Source organism: Molothrus aeneus, chromosome 29 (genome assembly GCF_037042795.1).
Source record: "Molothrus aeneus isolate 106 chromosome 29, BPBGC_Maene_1.0, whole genome shotgun sequence".
NCBI lineage: Eukaryota > Metazoa > Chordata > Aves > Passeriformes > Icteridae > Molothrus > Molothrus aeneus.
The window spans coordinates 5019550-5038806 of NC_089674.1; the positions used below are offsets into that span (position 1 = coordinate 5019550).

At 43.3% G+C, this 19257-nt stretch overlaps 1 protein-coding gene across 1 annotated transcript; it reads right to left on the bottom strand.

Moving 5' to 3' along the window:
- Positions 1-5656: 5656 nt before the first annotated feature.
- ADRA1A (adrenoceptor alpha 1A) lies at positions 5657-18622 on the bottom strand. Its single transcript, XM_066567399.1, has 2 exons — positions 17740-18622; positions 5657-6168 (listed from the first exon to the last, which is right to left on the bottom strand). The coding sequence occupies exons 1-2, from the start codon at positions 18620-18622 to the stop codon at positions 5657-5659; spliced, it is 1395 nt and encodes a 464-aa protein (XP_066423496.1).
- Positions 18623-19257: the final 635 nt, after the last annotated feature.

Consider the following 19257-nt stretch of genomic DNA (forward strand, 5'->3'; position numbering starts at 1 on the left):
CAAGAGAGGGTGTCTTTAATTCAAGGAAGGACCTACAGCCACCTTACCAAGACTGATGATGATGATGATGATGATGATGATGTGTAATCTTAGCTGAACTGGATTTAAATTACAAAGGCAAGCAAAAATGCGTATCTTTATTTAAAAATTTTTCTTTTATCTGACAGTAAATGTGGTGGTCACAAGGGCATTCTGACACTCCAAGTTATTCCTTAGAGTTGCAACAGGTTTTGTGGCCAACTGTAAGTTCAGGAGGGAATTTTTAGAGCAAGGTCTGTGTTTATTAAAGACCAAATCATAGGCCTTTGCTGAAGCTCCCAGACTCTACTGCAGCACGAAATTATTCTGGATAAATGCACATTTTAATCCAGAAAGAGAACAGACCTGTGGAAGAAGCAGGAGGGCAACTGAGGTTTGATTTTGGTTTGGGTTTTTTTTTTTTATTTAAAGTCTTCTCCAGAGTTTCCCTGGATGAAATTTCCCAGGGTTTCACTAGAGGCAACCACAGACAGGGCTTTTGAGGTTCCTGATGCATCAGCTGTTTTTGAAATCTGTTTTTTCCTTCCCCGTGTCTCAGTTCTCCCTTTATAAATCAGGAAATAATAACTCAGCACTTGTCTTTCCCATTTACATTCTTGGGTGGATGAGGATTGTTCTGCTGGTGTTTGTTTATAAGAAATACAGCAAAATGAGCTGGATTTCATCTGGGACCTGATGTTTTACTGTAAGCAAACTGAAAGAGCAGAGTAAGGACCTGGGGCCCAAATGAAATTGTTTGAAGTTTTTTTTAAGAACTTCAGCTTTTTACAGTGGAAATAGAATTCCTTTATTTGCTTTGCACCTTGCTCCTACTAAACCCAACTAAGATCAGAAGTACTGGGAAGAATCTCTACCTGATCCTCTGTCTGAAATGTTTGTTGAAAAGGAGAAGACAAATCTGTATGAATAATTTGGAGGAAAAACAAAAAAACCCCAAAGTACACATTCCCCCCAATAATTTATTTGTTCACCTTAGCAAGATTTCGTATACATTCAGTATTTTGTTCAGGGAAATGACCAGCATGAACTGTTCAAACATGATAAATCTGGAAAACAGAACGTAGAAAATTCAATGACACAGGAATACCACATTCAGGAAATGCAGTGCCTGTTTCAGGAGAAATCTTTTAAAACCAGCCAAACTTGTACAACATGCAGGCAAAAAGCTGCTGCAGGCAGAAGAGAAAAAAAACCCCAAAACCAATTTTTTGCAACCAAAGATTGGCAAAGCAAAAAACCAAAAACAAACAAACAAAAAACCCCCAACCCAAATCAGCTTGTATACAATTCCCACAGTCGTACTGTCAGGAAGAATTGAGTATTCAGTGAAATTCAGAGAGGTTTTCCATCATTGGCTGAGTGGACTTGCTTTGAAAGTGGAAATATGCTGAAATGCTAGGCAGGTTTGTGTTTTCCTACTTCAGAAAACAGTTTACTAGGGGTGAATTTTGGCACCTGATAAATTTGGATTAATGCAAGAATGTCTCATTCTTTGGATGAGATGTTGAGCACTGTAAAATCATGTTTATTTTCCCTAATAACATGTGGAGATTTTTGACTCTGAAAAAGACGTTGATGTTACCATGATGATAAAGGAGAGGCTCTTACTCATCCTGGGTTTGAGCCAGTGTTGCACTGAGAGAGAAATGTTCATTAAGTGGAGCTTTGAGCCTGTTGTGGGACTGACAGATGTGTTATTTCTCACGTGATGGTTGCCATCCGTAGCTCTCCTCCTCAGCAATTCATTTCCCCTTAGCTCACATTTGCTATTTTCTCCTTCTCTGTCAGCATGAGAAATATGCAGTGTGCTCTGCAGAGAAGGAATGACATTTCACTCAAATCCTTGAGACAAATGCTCCATCTCCTCCTGGGAAATCAGAGATTCAATTACATCTGTCAAGCTGGGGGGAAGATCTGTATTTTAAAACACCACAGGCTACCTCTGTAGTGTCTTGTGGTTGGCTCTGCTGTCAGAAGAGATCATCCAGGAAAAATTGGTGTCAACAGCCTGTCCCCTTGAGTTTGTTTTCAACATTGTCTTGCTTATCCAAACCACATTAAGACAGGAAAGAGGATCAAGGTATCTCTGAGTAGGATGTGGAGTTAATTACCCAGTATGGATTCAGCCTGGGACAGCTGAAACCTTGCTGGATGAATCACTGAGTTGGTCTGTGCCTCAGTAGCTTTATTTTAAAATGCAGTCCCTAATAAAACCCCACTGAGCCGTGAGCAACAGTAGCTCAAGGCCCACAGGCACACATAGAACTGAGCATTTCCACTTCAGCAAAGCAGTAAGAACTTTTTTAACTGACTTCAATCCGTATAAGATGTTGCAGCCTGCCAGTGTTGCCTTTCAGAAAATTGAAAAAGTCAGGCAGGGAAATTTTGTAAAGAAGCTTTGTGAAATGCATTTTTGCTTATTCCAAGTAGAGAAGCAAGAAATATTCCTGCCTGAATCTTTCTTCTTTTCAGTGCTATGGACTTCCAGTACATTAAGGCCTGGCAAAGGAGAATATTCTTTTACACAATGCACAATTTATCCTTGGAGCTGGCAGAGAGAAAATAAAGAATATAAAAATGAGAAGACATTTATTTGGATAGGGGGCAGAATTTAAATATTTTGGATTTGAAAAATCTTGCAAAGTACACGAAGCCTCAAAACCATCAGATAGTATATCTGAATTGACTATGGAAACTGGACTTTCCCTGCCCTGGGATGAAGAGGGATTGGTGATCCCCTTCACCTCAGGCTGTGCAAGTTAGGAGTCATCTCTGTGATGCTCCAGCTCTCAACCCTTTGCAGCAGAGACTGCTCCACCCAACATGGAAATCTTGGCTGTCACTCCCAACAGAAAACCCTGACCCAAGAGGATGGTGAGATGTCAGCCATCCCTCAGAGGTTTCAGGCAGGACACATCCACTGCCAGGTCAGGTGTGGATCCTGGATGTGGCTTTGAGGGGAACTCCTGGCACTCCACTATTCCCACTTCCCATCTGGCCACGCTCTGATCTCTGCTCTGTGCTCCTGCAAGGTTTCACATGACAGAATCCTTATGCTGGGAAGGTTTCACAAGTGATGATTGATGTCCAGCCTCTGGGAAAACCTCTTGTCCTGTTCATGCTTTAAGACAAACAGATAGATTCAGCCTCTGTGACTGCAGCTCTTTCACCAGTGCCAAGTTCACTTTAAATAACAGGAAAAAATGGGCTGCTTAAATCTGCACTCCTTTTTTTTTTCTGTTTCCTAGAGCTCCTTCTACGGTTTTTGAGATTTCTCAGTCCAAATATCCACTGAAATGACAAGTGCCAATGACCCTTCTTGAAACAAGGGCAGGGCAGTTTTCCTGCAGAAATTCTCTGAGGGAGCCAAACAAATTATGTGTTTGTTGTTACTGGCAAACCTGGCAGCAGCAGAGGTGTGGCTGGGACCAGGCTCACCTGATGCTGAGGACTAGAAGCTTTTCAGAGTCACTGGACACAGAGACATTCTTTAGAATCTGTTTGGTCACAAAAAAAAAGGATGAAGATGAGACCAAGACTTCATTATTCCAGCCTCTGTCTCTGCCACGCAGGAGAACTGTGCTACATCCATGTCCATCCTGACACTGCCAGCAGCAGGTTGACTTATTTATCTTCATCTTACAGGGTCAGATTATATTGCTGCATCAGAATTGCTCTGGAGTTAAATGAATCCAATTGTGGAAGCCTCCATGTGTAGCTCCACAACAACTCCTTGCCTGACACCGTGAAACCTCAATAAATCTAAAGTTACTGCAGCAACCCTATGTAAATCTCCCAACTCCAAAGAAGATATGGCAAAAAGGGTCTTACTGGTCATAAAACAAGTCCTGATTGTAGAATAAGACAGGGTTGGGCACCAAGAGTGTGCACTGAAGACTTTAAATCTTGCCTGTCTTGCTCAATTTAAGGAGTGTTTTTTTCAAAAGGTTTCAAAATTCAGGTTTTGTCCAAATACACATCCCACATATCTGAACCCCGGGAGACTGGAAACCTTGGCCATGAGTCTCACGTGACTTTCTTATGAGATTTCCAGCTTTTCTCCTTCTGCTCTTGGCTTGAAGTACCATGAGAATATTTTCTTATATGGTATTTCCACACTTTTAGCTTCAAATTCTAGGCCTGAAGAACCTTAAGTGTGAGGTGGATTTCTTATTTAGGCTAAAACCAGGATCGTGCGACAGATTTGTGTTCTGTGAGTTCATAAACAAAAGACACAGGAGACAAATCCTCTTTACGTTGGGGACTTAATACTGAGTGAGAGATAAATAAACAATGATTTCTCATCAACACCACCAAGGTGTTGTTTCAAGACCCTGTCCTGTGATACTGAACCTTATCTTGAGCTGTTTCCCTTTTCAAAGCAGTGGATCTTCAGCACAGCAGCTGACACAGACAAGAGTAGGGGCTCATGTGCTGTTTCAAGGAGCTGAATTCTTATTTGGCAGGCTCTGGAGGAGTTATGTCAAGAGTGGCTTATTTCTAATATTGTACAGAGAATTCCTCCCACTATTTCTTCCAGATGCTGGCCGTCTCATTTATTTATTTATTTGGATTAGCTGTATTAAAATATAACATGCTTCCAAATGCTTTTCTCCTAAATTCCCAAGGGAATGGGAATTCCCCTTTCTCATGGGGATGGGCATCCTTAAGCCTTTGAACATGTTTAACTCCCCCTGGTAAAAACAAGGAGAAAATTCCTGACTCTAGAGTACCAGGATCTCACAGAAAGCTTTGAGCACTTGGTCACTTCCCAACTTGAAGGAGTCAGGAAAAGGAAAGTAGCAAAACACTGGGCAGGGAGACAGGAAAGATCTGTAGTTTTTCCAGTGACTGTGGCACTGATCTGGCTATCAAGTACTGAGCAAAGAATTACTGAGCCTTTCAGCAGGTTCCTGATGGACTCAGAAGATGAAAAACAAAAGGATAAATGCAAGTGAGTTTTGAGCCTTGTTTGAAAAGGACTTACCTAGTTTTGAGTTTTACTAGACCTGCATCAAGGCACATGGATCGTCTGAACAAACTAGGTACACATGCAAATTTTCATTTGGTATGGTGTGGAGATCAGGGAGGCTGATTGTACAAAAAGGAAAAGTTCTCCTTGGTCTCTGAAGCTTGGTGGAGTGCAGTCACTTGGATCAAGTTTTCCTTGGCAATGGAGTTGATGAAATGCAAAGGTGAGGTTTGGCTTTATAGGGAGGGGTGGAATCACAAAATGGCTTTGAAGGTGGAGCTGCCAGAGAGTGTCAAGGCTGAAATCAGCACAGGGTCTTTGTGGTTCTTGCTTTCTCCTCCATTGCCTAAATGAGAGCAGTGGGAACTTTAAAGGAGGAGAATAAAGAGATAAAGCTTTTAAATGCCAAGGAAACACCTGGCAGATGCTGGACTCTCAGAATAACATCCACTGAAGCCATGCACTATCTTTGAGGGGCTCCATTCATGCTCCTAGCACTCACAGACATCCTTCCTCTGAAGATTTGGCCCCGTTTCATCTGTTCACACCTGGATCCTTTCAACTATCATGCCTATTCCTACTTCCCCCTAAAAAGAGTGACATCCCATGAGGTCCCCAAGCTGCCAGCCTGGTGCACCCAGCTGGTTATACATCCTCCCCACTCTCACTCAGGGAGATTGAGTGGATTTTAATGGTTGGCACTTTGCAGTTCTCATGGACAAGACTCCCTGAAGTGCCTGCACAGCAGCATTCTTGCAGGAACCCTTTGCTCTTGGCTTTGGCAGCTGTGCAGTCTTTGGAAACAGCATTTTTGGTGGGCACACCCTGCACGGCAGAGAAGATCTTCCACTCGCAAACCCCATCTGACTTGGAGATCTTGTAGAAGGTTTCTCCTGATCCCACAGGGATCCGGACCACCCCTTTGCCACTCTCCATGCTCTGGCCTGCAGGATGGTTGAGGTTGAAGCTGGGTGTTTGCTTCATTGCTGGCTGCTTCCTCAGGAGGCACTGAGCTCTCAGGACGTTATGGAATGCTTTCTTGAACTCTTGACTTGAGCATGGATAGATGATGGGGTTGATGCAGCTGTTCAAATATCCCAGCCAAAATGTTATTTTAAAAAGTGTGTCCGGGGGTTTGATTGCAGGAAAGAAAGAGCCTAAAATGGAAAATACACAGAGTGTTAGGGCAGAGGCAGTGAGGAATCGCAGGTAACCAAAGAAACTAAAACACTGGAAAAAATAAATAGGATTCTGTTCTGTCTTGAAAAATTATGATTGGAAACACAATTCCTGCAGGAACAAGTGTTTCAGAATCTGTGGTGTCATACAATTACATGGATGTTCCATCAGAAACCAAGTCAAGAGAGCTATTTTATAATTACAAGAATTATATTCCCATTTACAGCTAGAGAGGCAGCCAGAGGGCTGATTCCAGGGATAGAGGAAAATTCCTTCTGCAGGGACTCCTAATTCAAGATTAATTACCCATATGACAGCAATGTCTTGGAGGTCATCACAAGGGGCTTCAGATGGCAAGAAAATCCCACAATTTCAGAAGGGTTAGAGAAAAAAGGGATTATAGTTGACTGTGTTACAGATAAAAGTCCTTGAAATTATGAAGTATTGGTACTGATATTCCCTGAAACCTTCAGAAAATCTAACTATCCACACCCTGCCTCATGGAATGCATCTAAAATTCAGAGAAATTAAAAGAAAGTTTCCTTCTCATATCAAGGAACACTGGGGAGGGTCTCATAGGCAGCCATGAGATGTGTATGTATATATTTTTAATTTTAATTTTAATATTTTTATTTTTATTTATTTATATACACACATATTCTGATATATACTTGCAATGTCACCTTCCAAAGATGATTCAAAGAGCAAGAACTTTCTTTACTGCTTCCTTCGTAAAGAAAGTACTTTGGCATTGGCATTTCTTTTTCTATAGAATGATGAGTTATCTGCTGATTTAAAATCTTGAAAATGTTTTTCCTGATGCAAACCTTAGGTTTTATTAAAAAAAACAAACCCCAAAACAAAACAACAAACCAAAAAAAAAAGCCCTCAGGGAAACAAAATCGGCTTGTTTTGGAATTTATACTCAAATTTATAATAAACAGGACTTTAAGCACTGGCAAATGCTTGTCTTCATGCTTCCTCTGGAAAAACTATAAACATGTGGAAGAAATCCTGTGGAAGGTTCAGACATCAATGCATCCATCATCCTCTGCAGTTTAACCATGTCTGGGAGCAGATCCTAAGCTTTACAGGGATTGATCTGGACCTCTCGTGGCCGTGGCCGAGGAAAAGCTGTTAATGCCCTCTGAGGATGTTCTGATTGAAATCTGAGAGCTGCTCAACTGCTCCGCCCTTTTTCCTCAGTCTTTGTCAAACAAAGCTGCAGCACTTACAGCAAATGCTTTCGAGTGGCCACAGCAATTCTTAGGGTGGTTTTGCCTGTGTGGGAATGCATCAAAATCCTGCCTAGGCCAGAGACACTACTGGTGCAGGGTGATTAATAACCTGCTCATCTTGCTGAACACGGGATCTGCGGGGAAATGTGGAGCGATCTTGTGGTGGCAGCAGCTTCTGCACCCTGAGCAAAGCACGTGGCCCAGGAAGGGGACAGGACAGGGGGCAGGGTGAGAAGCCTTGCAGGGGTCTCTGACCTCGGACTAGGTTGTGTGTGTTATGAGTAGAAAAGCTGCCCATTTTTAAAAGTTGCAGAGTTCACAGGTTGAGCCAGTTGCTTCCAGGGTGGAGTTCTAACTGTTTGTTGTGGTAATCACCTGTAGTTAATAGTTTTTTGTTAACTACCTGTTGTTGATGGTTGGGAATTCCCCTTTTTTGTCAGTGGCACCCTGCTGCTTCCGGGAGGATGGCACCCGGATGGTGAAGAGGAGGGGACATCGGGGTTGGCATGCAAATGAAGAAGCCCCTCACCAAACCTAGAAAAAACCCCTAAAAACAAGGAACCAACACAGAATTGAGGGATCGAAGTGATGTCTAGATGTGAGGAACAGAATCCAGTATCCGCTAAGACCCTTTTTACCCCTCACCCTAATCTAAAAGATGACAGCTGGAAACAGGATCTCAAATGTCAAACGTCAAACCTGATTACTAGCGAATTTTCTGATGTTCTGTGATTACTGGCGAATTTTCTGATGTTCTGATGAGGACAGAAGCCCCGGGTCTGCCTGCAGACCAATGGATAAAGCTGTACTTTTCCTTTTCTTTCATGCCGCTCGGGGAATTGGTAATGGCAAGGGCATGGCCCACGGGATCTTCCCACCCAAGCCGATTTTTAATGAAGGTATTAAAAGGGAGAAGGTCTCTTTCCCAATTAATTTCAGAGTGTGTGTGTGCTACAGCAGCAGTGAAGTAACACCAAATCACAATCATCACAGGATGGTTTGGGTTGGGAGGGACCTTAAAACCCATCCAGTGCCACCCCCTGCCATGGGTATGGACAGTGTCCACTATCCCAGGGTGCTCCAAGCCCCATCTAGCCTGGCCTTGAACACTTCCAGCCATCCAGGGGCAGCCACAGCTGCTCTAGGAATTCTATCTCAGCCCCTCTCCACCCTTACAGAGAGATATTCCTTCCCAATATCCCCTCCATCCCTGCCCTCTGTCAGTTTGAAGCCATTCCCCCTTGCCCTGTCCCTCTAGGCCTTGTCCCAAGTCCCTCTCCAGCCCTCTTGGAGCCTCTTTAGGGGCACTAAGGCTTTCCCAAAGCTGTGTCTTCCCCAGGCAGTGCAGAACATGCCACAGGAGCTGTGTTTCTGTACTGGGGCAGCTGAACCTCTGATTGCAACCTCAGATATGACCTGGGCACCAAGCATGGGTCTCACTGCCTCTGCGGTAGCTTCTGGTTGCTCCAAACTGGCTCAGGTACAGCAGTTTCATTATTATTTTCAATATCAACCAGATTTTAAGACCAAAAAGATTTTGCTAAAGAAAACAAATGCTCTTTTGCAATGAAGCACAAGTAAGCACACATATCCACAACCTAAATTTTTTCTCAGCAAATTAATGCTTCTCTCCTTTAGTGAAAAACAACTAAATAACATTCTCAAAGAACTTTCTGGCTGAAGTCATTGGCAGATGAAAAATAACGAAAGGCTTCTAAATGCCCAAATTATGCTCATTTTTTTTGTCTGTTTCCTCATTTAAATGCTATGTATCTGCTGCTTTCCCATTTTGTGGTGCGAGAAAAGGTGAACCAAATCCCAGTTTATGGATTCAGCAGTGTGAGGCCAAGTGTAAAAATGGGTAAACAATAACAATTCCTGTTTGCTGCAACTCCTCGCTCCCTCCAGATGGAATGCAAGGGCTGTGCCAAAGTCTGATAAAAATAGAAAACAGCCAGTGTCAGAGTCTGTCCCTTGCTCTTTTTTGGGGGTGGGATCTGCATGTTAATTTATTAATGTAGCCTTTTTTGGTTCATCAGTGGAGACACTCGTTGTTGCCTTGGAATAATACACAGTGAAAGAAAATGAAGGAGCTTTAACAGCACAGAGACTTTGCTATTTACAGATTCCACTACACACTGGCTTTCAGATAATCATGGAACGGCTTGGATTGGAAGGGAAATGAAAGATCATCTAACTCCAGCCCTTTGCCATGGGCAGGGACATCTTCCACTATTCCAGGGTGCTCCAACCTGCCCATGGACACTTCCAGGGATGCAACAGCCACAGCTTCTGTGGGAAATCCATCCCAGTCCCTCACCACCCTCGCAGGGAGGGATTTCTTCCCAATATCTGATCCAAGTGTAACCTTCTTCACCCCAAAACCATTCTCCCCTGTGTTATCAGTGCATGCCCTGGTAAAATCTCTCCCTCCAGCCTCCCTATAGGGTGTGTTTGACACTCAGGGGCCACTGAAATCTCTGTCCTTCTATTGCAGCCCCACAGTTACCTCTGTAGCTCAGAAATATTCCCCAACATTTCCTGTTGGCTACCCAAGTATCTAGGAAAAGGGGAAAAATATCTTATTTTCCAAATCCTTGAGGAATGGTGTTCCTCCCCACAGAATCCTAAAAACATGTCCCTTTCTTGCAAATCTTTAATATTCACTGATGTTGTTGTGATCAATCTCAGTGGCTGATGGATCTGTTAATGAGCAGGAGGCATTTTCAAACCTGGTGACAAAGTAGTTTGTTCAGTGCTGAGCTCTCAGATTGGACAGCTCAGGTCAGATGAACTCAAAGGAGAAATAAAACAAAGATTTTGTGGGATTTTTTAAAAACAATGACCATAATTAATCATGAGATTAAACAAGTGTGGTGAATTATATCTTTTTTAGGGTGTATGGTACATGTTCCCTACAGAGCAGTGAGCATAGGGAAAGCAGGTGGAGCTGGGATGAGCATTTCCATTCAATCCTTGACCATTTGGTGACTGCCAGTTCATGTCAGTTAAAGTTTGGACACCTGGACACCATCACCCAGGGCTGAGAAAGCAGAATTTTTGCACCTAATTCTCAGAGCAAATTTTTCCAGTCCTCTCCCTCCAGACCAGGAGGAATCACAGGTGCCATCCAGGTATCCTCTAGGAGAGCTGGAGGGTTAACAGCAGCTAATATATTAAGTTTTCACCCTTGAGATTCTCTGTGCTATTCACTGGCCTTAATATCGTCCTTTGCACACTGTCAGGAATTAAGTCGTAAGTAGCAGCAAACCTGATTAAAGTTTAAAGGCTTCACCTTACACTGTCCCCCTGCAGTCTGTGCTGGAGGAACAGTAAAGAAATCTTCAAGGGGTCTTTTAATGCATTTTGAATCATGGATTGAGCAAATGACGCTGCAATTCCTGCTTTGTTTTCAAAATGTTGAGGAGACTCAAGTGTCAGTAGCACAATACAATTGCTTCTTGTTAAAGTAAATAAAATAAAATTTACTATGAGCCTCCTGAGATCTTTTGCCATTAAGTATTTCATCACTCATCCCTGGAAATGTCAGGATTGCATTTTGTTCCCACATCTTTTATTTTCCAGTTTTTCAGCTGGAAGTTTCTTCAGCTCTGAGAGGTAAGTTTGCTACATCCCTCCTGGTGAGTAAGTGCTAATTCATTCTCACAACTGTTATTTGACTTTGTCATTTGTCACAAGAGCTGCCTGATTATGGGTTGTTTAAAAACCAGCCCTGATGCCATGCATCATTTCACTGATGGACAGCAGAGAGGGTTTTGGAATCTGCCAGACTGTAAAAACATGTGTTCTTTACTCTGCATCATTGCTGCCAGCACCATAGGAATCAGATCCCGTATATTTGTGTGACCCATGAACCCTTTGTGGTGTTAAAAACCATCTCAGCTACAAACCCGTCTGTGCTACAAATCCATCACAGCTATAAATCCATCTCTACTACAAATCCATCTGTGCTACTGAATCTTGCAGCTCTGTTTAGGTTTGCTGCTTTTTCCCCCTCTTTTTATTTTGTGTAGCTTAAATATGGTGACTGAGACAGAGCACCGAGGTCAGGTGGGGGTGATGCTGCTTCAGTGTATGGGGGAGATTGGGGCTGTGTCCATAGAGAATCCCAGAATGGTTTGAGTTGGAAAGGACCTTAAATCCTATCCTGTGCCACTCCATGCCATGGGCAGGGACACCTTCCACTATCCCAGGGTGCTCCAAGCACTGTCCAACCTGGCCTTGGGATCTGGGGCAGCACAGCTTCTCTGGAAATTCCCTCCCATACCCTCCCCACCTCCCAGGGAACCATCCAATATCCCATCTAACCCTGCCCTCTGGCATTGGGAAGCCATTTCCGCTTGTTTTGTAATTCCCTTGTCCCAAGTCCCTCTCCAGCTCTTGAAGCCCCTTCAGGCTGGGAACAGGAAGAGTGCTCTGGTTACAGGGAAGCAAAGCTCAGAACTCAGGTCCTGGGATCTGTCTTGAAGCAGTCAGTCCAGAGGGCATCACGTCTTCCAGAGCCATAAAGACCCAGAGGATGAAGCACAGAGGAGCAATGATATTCCAAAGGGAATTAACTGTGTACCATGGCCTCCCTAATCTCTCATGGCTCTACAAACATTGATAAATATGCTACATTTTGTGTTCCCAAGCCCAGTGTTAGCTCTAAACTTTATTCCCTAAGTGTTCTATGCTGCATCTCAGGTCATGATTCAATCCACCCTCTGGAAAGTGTATTTATAAAAATAAGTATATATAAGTATATATAAGATATACATACATACACACACACAGAGATATATATGTTGCTGCAGACATTGAAAGCTGCCCCCTGTTCACACATGACCTCTCCTATATGCTCTCATTGTTCCCTTATGGGAAGTATTTTTTATGGAATAAAAAATGGTATCAAGGAACCGTTGGACAGTAGGAAATGATCCTGGACTCTGCACAATCCAATTAACACAACCAGTACAGAAAAAAAGCAGTGATGTGAGGAAGTCTTGCACTTTCCAGCTGTGCCTCCCCAGGGTCTGGAATGCTTTGGCTATTCCTGAGGGAAAATGAGAGGGACTTTGTGTTTGGCTATTGCTGATATATAGTAAACAGACATAGAAGGAGGAGCGAGTTGGTTTTCCCTCCCAAATCCCTGAATTCAGCTCTCTGTGGCACCATGAGGGTGTCTGGGCACAGGTGAGAGGTGAAAAGGTCAGGCAGCAGGAATGGGTCAGTCTGGGAACACTGCTCTGATGATTTGGATTATTTCAGACCTAATTTATGCTCTGTTTCATATTGTACCCACTTAGGATGGATGATATTTTTGGGAAATATCTCAGCAAGCAACTATTTCCAGATTTGCTGTGGGCAGCTGCAGATTTAGAAAGCTGATAAAAAACCATGGGAAGGTAAACTGAGGTTTTGTTACCCGTGTGAACCCAAACAATCACATTGTTTCACAAATCAATGTAATTGTCACTCCAGTTCCAGTTCCCAAGCTCTTACTGTAGTGGAATGGGTCTGGATCCCATTGCTGACATTTTGGAGGTACTTGATATTTGCCCTGAAGCCATCACTCTTGAAGTCATTCACTTAAAATAAAATAGAAATTTTCCTTTAAAAATTAAAGCAATAAAAACAACCAGAGAATAGTTTGAGAATCTGAGTCAGTCTCAGGCTGCCTCATGAGTTTGTTTTCTGTCATGATTTTGGAATCCTTGAAGTCAGAAACAAGAAATTATCTTCTTCAGCAAGAGCCAAGTACTTCTCCCATTATCCAAATTGCAGACAAATCCTGACATTTGCTCAGTGGGGTGGGAGAATCACTCACCACGGCCTTTCCATCACTCCCCAACCCTGAATTGTGCATTTGAGAGTGAGTGAAAAATGACACTCCTGTTTCCTTTACTCTGGGAACTTGAAGGTGGTGGCTGAATGAGGAGGGATATTCTGAGACAAGGATGAGGCTCCTGTGGCAGGTGACACACACAGGAGAGCTACAGGAGTGGCTCTCAAAGCACAGCACAGCTAATCGACCTTCCCTCCTTTGTTTTTAGTATAAATGGGTTTTAATATTGATTCCTCCCCTCCTTTGCTGTGTTTTCAGTCACTGGGACACATTTCAGGATTTGGGAATGGTGGAGAAATGTTAGCCCAGGGATGTCCATGGGATCTTTGTCATTAGCTGAATTATCAGCCCAGACCAACAGTGCCTTTCCAGTCTGTGATTATGAAAAATGCCCCTTGTGATCAGCAAAAAGCCTAAAAAACCCCTTACCATTGAAATATCTTGTCTGTTTATCTTCATGGCTGAAATTCTCTCCATTCAATGGTTTAACTCGCACACACACTTGTGCTCTGTGACTCAAGGAGGGCAAGCATTCTTCCTCTCCCTCAGCTGGGATCCAGAGAAAGAGCTGGGGCTTTATTCTGAGGGTTTTCTTTTTTTTCTCTCTCACTAAGAGAACGCTGAAATATTAATGTGGGGAGTCTGTGTTGATGTGTGTTGCTACTCTGAGCCTTGTGACCCTCTGAGAGGTCATGTTGTGTCAACAGCAGAGACGGAAAAATGCACTTTATTTTTCTGGTTTATGTCTAATGAAATTAGAGTGGTCCTCTTTGACTCTGTTAAAAAAATGCCACAAAATAGTAAATAGAAACCATCTGCAGACAGGACTAGAGGATTCCCTTGACAGTGTTTGTGTCAGTTCACAAGACTAATTTACTCCTAGACCATAAACACAGACACCCTCCAGCAGATCCTCTTTTTTGCTTTGTTAATCATGAGAATGATTGACAAATGCTAAAACCCTTCCTCTCCCTTGCACAGTTTAGGATTTTTTCCCCTGTGGCCTCCTAGCTCAGACTTTCCCTTTTAATTTCTTCTAGCTTTGGAAAGCAACACCTGCAAGTTGATCCACAGAAAATAGACCACGAGCAAAGCTCTGGGAACTTGTTCTCTTCTGAGCGTTTGTTAAGATAAATCATTAGTCGCAGGCCAGGACCATTTTGCAACACCCCCAACCCTTTTTTACATCAGTTCTGTGCATGTTTCACCTCAAAACAACCTCCAAGCACTGTCCTTTATCTTGCTGAAAGGAAACCTTTTGAAGAATTCCCACAACAACATATAAATGTCTTCCAGTTCCAGGACAAGGTCTGTTCTATCACTTGTGACATGAAAACCTTCCATCACTGGGGGCTTTCACTGATTTCTGGGCTCTTCCAGCTCTGAGTCTTTCTACATCTGTCCATCTATCTACATATGTCCTATATCCCTTTCTAAAAATTGCAAGAGGAGAACAAAAAGCCAAAAATGCAGGTTGTGATTGGGCATGCCAGAGCCCAACAAGCCCTGATTGCCCAGATGAAGCTGCATCTGAGCCTCTCCCCACAAATCCCCTGCCCCTTGGCCCAGGAGCTGCAGATAAGCTCAGGCTCTTCTCCATAACCCTCTCTGAGAGATGCAGACAGGCTCAAAGCTGCTTTTTCCTTTCTCTGTTTTTTTATTTTGTGCTTGTCTGGTGGTCACTGAACTGTCAGTTGAAGCTGTCAGTGATGTTAGTTCTGCTTGGTTCTGCTCACAGGAATGAAAACCTGACTTCTACCAGTGGAAACCAAAGCTCTGACAACCTTGTGTGTTACAGAAGTTTTGAAAAGCAAATATTGGCCTCACTTATTTTCCTGCAACAGGATTATAATTTCCTGTTTTTTTCCACAAACTTCAAGCCAAATGAGAAGAAGGTGTGTTGGATTATTGGGCTGAAGGATTTTGCACAGAACCTTTGGAATGAAACTTAATCTGAGATACTAAGAGAAAAAACATTCCTTACACAGACTGCAACTGGTACATTTACACTCCAGTTTCAATTAAAATAATTTATCATGGCAGGGATACTTCAGTTGTTTCTCCAATTATTTTCAGCAGCATCAGCCAACGTGGATATTGTGCCTTTCTCGATATCTTTCCATCCCTCTTGGTCTTCCCATACCTACACCTCAAAGGCTTCCACCCTGCTTTATGATGCACTTCCGTAAACCTAATGTTTCTTGCTTGGAAGCAGTTCTTGGCTGGTAGAGTGGATGTTAACGGATGTGGAAATCTTGAAAGTGCTGTAGATTACAGTGAAATTAATCTAGGTTTGGGGAAGTTGTGCTGCATGGAATGATGAGCACAGTTGTCTGAAGAGGTTTCTGTAGCAGTTTAAGAGTGTCTGTCTTGTGGGCAATCGGCATTGGGAGTGGTCTGGCTGATGGAATCACGGAATTATAGGCATTTAGGTTGGAAAAGATCTCTTGGATCATTGAGTCCAGCCGTCCAAGTCCACTTATAAACGATGTCCCTGCATGGCCCCTCCACATCAGTCAAATCCCTCCAGAATTGGTTGATAGGACCATGTTTTGGTCTGTCCCATGGCCACAAAGCTGCAGAGCTGGTCAAGTTCTGGTTGCCCAGCCATGTATGCTACGAGCCTCCACCAGGGTTTCAACAAAGGATTTTATACATCTGGAAAGGAGGATTTTATACATCTGGAAAGTCAGACCCTGGCAGGATCACTTCCCTTCCCTATCCCAATTGGCCCTGGGTACAGGACAGACCTGAAAGTGGTTTTAATCTTTTGGAAAGTGCCCTGCATCAAGATGAGTCCTTGGCTTTTTTAAGGACTTTTTTAGTGCCACTCATTTGTTTAATCCGGTTTTTTTTGTCCTTAGACAAAAGCAGCAAATAGGTTTTGAAAGCTCTATAATATATGCTTTAAAAAGACCCAGTAACCTCCCCAAAAAAAGAGGAAAAAAACCTCCAGAGTTTCCTTACATGGGATCAAAGGAGGATACAAAGTCATTCTGGAGCCCAGAAGATTTCTTAAATCCAAAGCAAATTAATTAACACCAGCTCTCTGTGGGCAATCACATTTGCAGATGAAAAGTGTGTTTAATGCATTCTCTCAAACCCTTTTTGAGTATGTTTCAGTCATCTTGGCAAGCAGCATTTCAATGTGCTGACATCGTGGCCAGCACATGCCAGACCCTTGAGGGCTTCTCCTTAGGAAACAGTTCCAATCCAGCACTTCCCAGTATTGACCAAGAGGAAAAAATTCTGAATTTTTGGGTTTTTTCACATTAGCAACACTTTTTTTTTTGTGTCTTGACAAATCTTGGTAAAGCCAGTAGGGGTTAGTTGAAAAAAAAACAGTTATTTATTAAAGTTTGAAAAAACAGAATTAAAAAAAAAAAAAAGGAAAATAAAGTCCCCAAATCTTTCTTTTCATGTTTAGGCTGTTTTACCTTTTCTGAATTGTCCATATTGTCTTACTACATGAAGCTTCCATAAAATCTTACTTTATTTTTCCTGTACAGCATAAGCCCTTTCCGTAAGAAAAGCCCTGAAATTGAGCAAGTCACAGATTTTAGTTTCCATGTTTGAAAAACCTAATATTTAATGGCAGAGCCCAACCCAGTGTGATGAGCTATGTCCTTCACCCTCAGCTATAGGTATGGAATTAGTATTCTGCTTTTCCATCCTCAACTGCATCAGAGGTAACTGAGCAAGGTTTAATTAAAATTCCAATTACTTCTTTATATTCCAGCAAAGCAGAACAAATCCCCAGCTTTTCTCCACTTTGGAATGACAACTGGAGAATAAATATTCACCTCCAGCATGGTGGCTGAGCCAGTGTTCGGTCAGTGGGCTCAATGAGTTCCCAGAAAAGCTGCAATCCAGAGCAGTATAAAATTAGTTGGAAGGACCCTCACTGCTGTCTCCTGACTGGTCATATGAAAAACTGGATTAAAAGATTAACTTTGTTTGGAGTTATGGTATCTCACAGGATGAATTTCCTAATAGGAAGCAGATATTTTTTTCCTTAGAGTGGGAATCATCAATGCTGAGCACTCCCGGAGATCTGTGAACAGCTACTTCAACCCTGAATGTATTTATATTATGACCTTTTACATGTTTAAGTCGCCTGGCTGCAAACATAAACACACAAACCTCTAAAGATCCTGTTCCTATAGCAGAGATGGTCACAAATATCTGCTCTACTTCACAAAAGAGAATTTTCTATATGGAAGAAGTACAAGATTGCTTCCCTGGTTTTCATCACCAGAGACCAGATTTGGTCTAATTTAACACTCGCGGTTTTTTTCATGGTCCCTGCTTTGTGGTGGTGAGTGTTTTGGTTTTTTGACAGCTTTGCAGTACAAAATTGTTCCCTCAGAGCTTTTCTGATCAGTGTTACCACACCCAGCCACAAGCACAGCCCTCCCTGCCCAGAAGGTGCTGGACGACACACAGGAGTTAGCTCTACTTACCAAGAGGCATTACTACAAAAAATGGGAGCCAGCAGAGAACAAAGCATCCCACAACTATTCCCAGGGTCTTGGCAGCCTTCTTTTCCCTGGAGAACTTGAGCAGGCGCACAGAGAAGTGGTGCTTGCTCTTGGGGTTGGCTGCAGAGCTGCTTGCACCAGGTATGTTTTTGCGGTGGATGCGGAGGGTCACCTCCTCGGAATGGGATTTCTCTGTCTTCAGCCCAGAGGTCAGCCCTTTGTTTTCCCTTTTGGCCACCACGTAGACCCGGCAGTACATCACCAGGATGATGATCAGGGGGAGGTAGAAGGAGCCCAGTGCTGAGAACAAGACGTAGCCAGGCTCCTCGGTGATCTGGCAGATAGTCTCATCCTCCGGGGCTGGCTCCTTCCAGCCGAAAAGGGGCCCAATAGAGATGACCAGGGACAGTGCCCAGACACACAGCAGGGCCAGGAGGCCCCTCCTCTCTGTTACTATGCTGGGGTACCTCAGTGGGTAGCTCACCCCAATGTATCGATCGATGGAGATGATGCAGAGGCTCATGATGGAAGCAGTACAGCAAAGCACGTCAACAGCTGCCCAGATGTTGCAGAAGATCCTCCCAAAGACCCAGTAGCCCAAAATCTCCATGGTGGCTGAGAAGGGCAGGACAGTAGAAGTCAGGAGGAGGTCAGCTACAGCCAGGTTGATGATGTAATAGTGGGTGACACTCTGGAGGTGTCTGTGGCAGGCTACGGACAGGATAACCAGGATATTACCCAAAACCCCAAAAACAATCAGCCCCCCTAGAATAACACCCAGTAAGATGGCCTTGGAAATGTTCACGGGCTCCACAGAGTGGGTGCAGTTGGAGCACTCAGAGGAGTTTCCAGGAAGGAAAGGCATGGCTGGTAATGTCCCTGTGAGGCTGCTGAACTTCACCCCCTTTCCAGGCAGGAACAGTGTGACAAGATCAGGAAGGTCCTATAGGCAACATTTGCTTAGCCTTGCTGGGGAAAAGAGTTTTGAAGAATGTTTTAGGACTGCAGCACCAGAAGCAATGAGAAAGATCCAGAAACATATTAGAAAACCTACCCTTGCTTCTAGGCTTTCACCAGAATAACATGGTTAATACTCACCAGTTCCAAGTCAAATTTAACTCCTTCTGCATTTTCCTTGGGGTGCACAAGTGGGGCTACAAAAACCTGAGGCTGTTTGTCCCACTTTCCAGGGCTATGTGATAAGAAATACTGGAGCTGCAGGTTCAAATAATTTCTGTCTTTTGGGGAAGGTTCTGTGCTTAAGGAAAGTAAATATTCCAAAGGGTCTCCAATTTAGCTGCTCCTGAGAGGAAATCACTGATGCTTTTAATTGCCTGGTGTTAGTCCTGATTCTGCCTTAAAATTGGCTTAGAAACCTGACTGGGTGGAGATTGCTGCTATGTCTGCTCAGCAGTTTTGTTTGAGATATCCATCACTCCCCATCCAGGGTTTAGGCTGTCAGTCAGAGCTTTCCGTACGTGGAGCACTCATCAGTCGAGG